This window comes from Camelina sativa, chromosome 9 (assembly GCF_000633955.1).
Source record: "Camelina sativa cultivar DH55 chromosome 9, Cs, whole genome shotgun sequence".
In the NCBI taxonomy this organism is placed as follows: domain Eukaryota; kingdom Viridiplantae; phylum Streptophyta; class Magnoliopsida; order Brassicales; family Brassicaceae; genus Camelina; species Camelina sativa.
Genome location: NC_025693.1, coordinates 9,957,220 through 9,962,494, shown reverse-complemented (window position 1 = coordinate 9,962,494; position 5,275 = coordinate 9,957,220). Strand labels below are relative to the sequence as shown.

General features: G+C 34.1%; 1 protein-coding gene across 1 annotated transcript; it reads right to left on the bottom strand.

Annotated features, from left to right (window-relative positions):
• On the bottom strand, positions 2,720 to 4,855 carry LOC104710812 (transcription factor WER-like). Its single transcript, XM_010427467.1, has 3 exons — positions 4,542 to 4,855; positions 3,724 to 3,853; positions 2,720 to 3,438 (listed from the first exon to the last, which is right to left on the bottom strand). The coding sequence occupies exons 1-3, from the start codon at positions 4,717 to 4,719 to the stop codon at positions 2,919 to 2,921; spliced, it is 828 nt and encodes a 275-aa protein (XP_010425769.1). The 5' UTR covers positions 4,720 to 4,855; the 3' UTR covers positions 2,720 to 2,918.

Genomic DNA, 5,275 nt, shown 5'->3' with positions numbered 1-5,275 from the left:
ATCACTAATTCAAATCTCTTTGCAAAAAGTAATTTTGCTCACCAAATGTTTTTGTCAGAAAAATCAATAATATTCTCATATTAATCAATAATCCTAAGATCTAAATCCAAATGACTAATCAAAGATCAAGCATTAAGAACAACCCATGTTTAAAAATTGTTAGGCGCTAGTCGGGCGGTGGAGGTGGGCCTAGCGATTAATCTATTAATCGGAAATTATACGGGAATTAATCGGGGACTAGTTTTAGGGACTATATCTAATTTTAGTGATGTATATTTTATATTTGGAGTTAAATTGTAGATAAATTCAGTGGTGCAGTCGTTTATTTCATTGAAATCAAGTTATAGGTCTCAGGTTCGAAGCACAACAACGTTTTTTTAATCATTCATCTTTAACTGAGGGTAGAATAGGTATTTTATCTTAACATGAGCCAGTTTAATTTTTTTTTTCGTTTTTTTACTCAGTTTTTGTTTGATTTCCAGTATATTTATACCCAAAACCTAAAGATCTACTCATAACTTAATTTTAACAAAAAGTGAGTTTTTTACAGATCCGATTTCTTAGCCGAATACACTGAAAGCGCTTTTCCGGCGATGAATCGGCTGCGGAGGCTGATTTTTAAAGCAAGGAGAACAACCTACAATGAAGAACAAGAAAGATAATGAATCCAAACAATCAATCAATCTAACNTTAACAATCCATGAAATCCCTAATGAGAAACCCTAAACCTAACAAGCAGATCTACTCAGACATAATCAATGAAGAACACATCATAGACTGAATAAATTGCATTAAAAAATCAAAAGAAGAAGTAAAGGAGTTTTGAATCTTCTCTAAAGGAGTCTTGATTCTTCTCTCTAAAAGCTCTCTAAAAATCTCTCACGGTTTTGCAAAAATAAAACTTGCAGGGAAAATAAAGCTTAGGCCTAAACAATGACCTAGAAATCCTATTTATATTCCTAAAACACGTTTAGGGACTAATTATGCAAATATGAAAAAGTTTGGGGAAATTTGTAAAACTTCAAACTTAGGCCTTCTCCTGTCGGATTACCGGGGTGTCGACCGACACCAAGGGTGGTTTCGATCGACACCAACACTCATAATTAATTCCAAATTGATTTCTTTGGTAAAATACTCCAAAATGATCCAAACTGCTCTATCCATGCCAAAATCCTAGAAAACATGTAATGACTCACAAATAACCTAGAAACACATCAAAAGACTCTAAAAAAGACTCCTTATATCATGGTTAAAAACCACAAAAACCATGATATATCAATTCCCCCAGACTTAGGTTTTGCTTGCCCTCAAGCAAATCAAGAAAAGGTTTGAAAACGCGGAAAAGCTATTTTTCATTTTACAGTAATGTCATGATCATTCAAACCACATAATCCATATGCTTTTGCAGATAAATCCAAATCTAACCACCATGTACTTCTTCGTTGACATTTGTAGCTTCCCAAATTCAAACCAGATTTCACAACATCCTCCTTTTAGCCTTCATCGCTGGGACTCATCAATTTGATCAATGTCAAGAACCTTCTAGACTCATTCCTTTACAATACCATAACAAGCAAGACAATATATTTACAACATGTGGTACTCTTTCTCTCCCCCAGACTTATTCTATCCTTATCTTCCTTTGAGCTTTGCTTTATTTTTTATTATCCCTTTTTTTTTTCTTAAGCAAAGGTGTAGGCAGTGGGGTCATCGGTAATTTACCTACCCCTCGCTTCCAAGCTTTGTGTGATCATTTGACTCAATAGTAGAATAATGGGGTCATAGGTAATTTACCTATCCCTCTAAACTGATCAAAATCATCTCATCTTTTATTCTCTTTTTTTTTAACACAAGCAAAACTCTCAGGAATAATCTTTCAAACTTGAATAAGGGAGAGGAATATCATTTTTTTTTTTCAAATCTTACTTGTCAGGTATGAACGAGGAGTCAAGCCCAATGATCATTAGTCTCCTTGATGAGGTAAAATGAAGACCATATAAATTAGCTCAGGCTTTTGTGGATTCTGTTGGAAATTTGGATGTCTCTGGTTCACTGGTCAGCCTTTGGATTTTTCATTAGTCGGATTCTAGACTCAATCTGCAGCATTAATCAACCAAGACACTACACTAAAAAGAAAAATCATAGTTCCCAACAAAAATTTTGACTCAATAAAATAATTTATTTTCTCGAGTGACTCTCAAAAACAAAAACGTAGTTAGTAACTGCGTCCCCTAGACATAAACAACACCGTGCAAAGTGTTATCAAGTAAGGGATTAGCGAAGAAAAGTAAAAAGAAATTGAAAAAGTGTGGAAATTGAACAAAATCGGACTACCACCTTTTTTGATGATCAGTGTCGAGCGACACCATTTGTAGTGTCGGTCGACACCCTCTGCATCTGCAGACATGAAGCTCAAAAATCCGAGTGTTGGCTGCAAATAATTGTGTTCTATATCGATTTCTGGATGTTAGCACTGCTAAGAAACACTCAAACAAAGATAAAATGCAACAAGATATAAAATATTTCATAAATCCATACAAATTCCAAAACAAAGACAAAAGACAAATTGACTCAAAGCAAGAAGAAACTCAAGAGGAAAAGAAAAACTTATGAGTAAATTGCCTCCCACTAAGCGCTTGTTTACAGTCATTAGCTTGACTGTGTTTAAGCTCAGTCATCCGATTAAGGTTTATTGAATCAATAAATGGAAAGAAATTGTTAAGACTATTTATTCCATAAACTTATACAAACAATGGTATAATTTTCGAGACATACATTCCAGACCATTTTATTAGCCTCACTCTGATCTATATAATAAGAGATATCACTACTAAAGTCAGAAAATACACAATGAGGTCTTTTAATATTTCTATTAATCATACGAAGACACAACTTCTTGATATCTTCGATCAGACTAATTAAAAAATATAACCACCCATGTAAAAGCCAGTATAACTATAATCCCTTGATCCACACGACGGGGCCTCGGTTCCACCATCGGGAAACTTCTCAGATAAATCTGCAGGTATCCCCTGTCCTGAGCCATCACCGAAGCCGTGCAGATCATCGTCGTTTAGATTCCACAAGTTGCCCCACAGGTGACTTTCATCGATCATAGAGTGGTCGGATGAGGTTGCTGCAACACTTTGTGGCATAGAGAATTGGTCATTGAAGACACTAGTCGGGTAATACAAAGAGGAAGCTATGTTTTGTTCGTTGTCGAGTTTCATGTGGTCTCGGGACACTAGCTGAAAGGGGTGACTTTGAGGTTGTGCTTGTGGTTGCGGTTTCAGTTCTACTTCTTTTTTCCGGGATTGAGATCTTTTAACTTTTTCTTGCTTCGAAGATGATTTTTCCTTTTTCTTGTAATGTGTTCTCCAATAGTTTTTAATCTCATTATCTGTTCGTCCTGGTAAATATCTTGCGATTGTAGACCACCTACATATATTTTGTGAAAACGATATGTAAATTCCCATGAAGTATATTGAATACGTACAAAAGAACTTAACGTACGTGTACTAATGCAAACGTATGATGATAAACCTTAAAAGAAATCATGAACTCATGAACAATAGTAGGGACTACGATATTTTAGTAAAAACTTTGGGGTAATTGTGATTCTTTATGATTATAGAAAAGCGTTTTTATTATAGAATATCAATCTAGTATGTAGACTTGCATGTTGTTCAGAATTAAATAAATAAATAAATAAGGGGAGCTTACTTGTTACCCCAAAGGGAATGAAGTTCAAGAATGATTCCTTCTTCTTGAGGAGTGATTTGTCCTCTCTTAAGTCCTGGCCTCAAGTAGTTCACCCACCTTAGTCTACAGCTCTTACCACTTCTATTCAACCCTATTTTTCAGTTCCATGAAAAAAATGGGCATTATAAATGGGTTTGACGTATAACATGATTACATGAATATGTAAAAATTAATGGAACTTGATGATCCTTATCTATATAATATGGTGTGAATCTTTCCTATTTTAACATTTCTCGACCAAAATGCTGGAATAAAAAAAAAGGTCTAATCTATGTAAAATGTTCCCAAACTGATCAAAGTCAACTTCAGAAACGTTAACACAGGGAATCATAAGATCATCTTTTCATTTTCGAAAAAAATAACCCTAAAAAGCTCTCCACCATGACATTTTCCTCTTTCTTTATGTGAAAAGTGTCTTATAGATTTCTTTTTTTTTTTTAAATGAAAGAATCAAGAGTGAAATATATAATCAAGAGCTTAATCGGGTTAACTACCCCTTATACAGTATATATGATCTCACACTTATCTTTATTAATCGTCATAAAATCATAATTTGAATCTAACTTACAATATTGATATATAAAATAAGAAAAGAAATAGAAAAATACAATTAGGAAGAGTTAGAAATAGGAAGAGGGATGGCTATCTGTTGATGATTTAGACATTCAGTATAGATTGCCTTAGTAATATGTGTACGATATTATGATCTAGCAACGATGAAGATTCGATACGTAACAGATATGTACATATAAAAGCTATGATTGAATCAAAATAGTTACCTGCACACTTAGCAACAGTGCTCCATCTTCCTTCACCATGCGTAGTAACATACTCTGCGAGAAGCTTGTCTTCTTCAAGTGTCCATGGTCCCTTTCTACATCCTTGTTGTTTCTGTTGTTGTTGATAAGGATCATGATCATGCTTTTGATGATGGCCTTGAACTCCCCAATCAAGCATACCTGTTCAATTCTCACAAACTCTTAGCACACACAAACCAATACTACAAGTTTTGTCTGTGTGGTAGACTGTGATTAATCTGCTCTTCTATGTTTCTATGTTTGAACATGTGTGTGTGTATAAAAATAGTATGTGTGTCTATTAATCTATATATGCTTGACAACAGTCACTTCTTACTTTTTGAAGGTGTTTGATTGTATATATTTTATTTCATTTACTTTAGCTAAAGACTCTAGATTAACTATGTAGCATATGCATTATCATTAGCCTCACAAATTATAAATTTTTTTACTTAAGTTCCTCAATCACGGAAACAATCTTGAGAAGCCACTAATGTTCGAACAAGTGTCGACGCCATAATGAGAACCAGCTCATTATTTTCTTACCCAATTAAGAATTTACAAGTACCCCATTACTAAATCCATACATAGATCCGTACAATAAATATATTCGTCATCACTAAACATATATTCTTGAACAACAATGTTTTGTCTTCGGACACTTCAAAAGTTTCTTATAGACATCATCAGAGGCATAACTTTGTTCTGGATTCAGT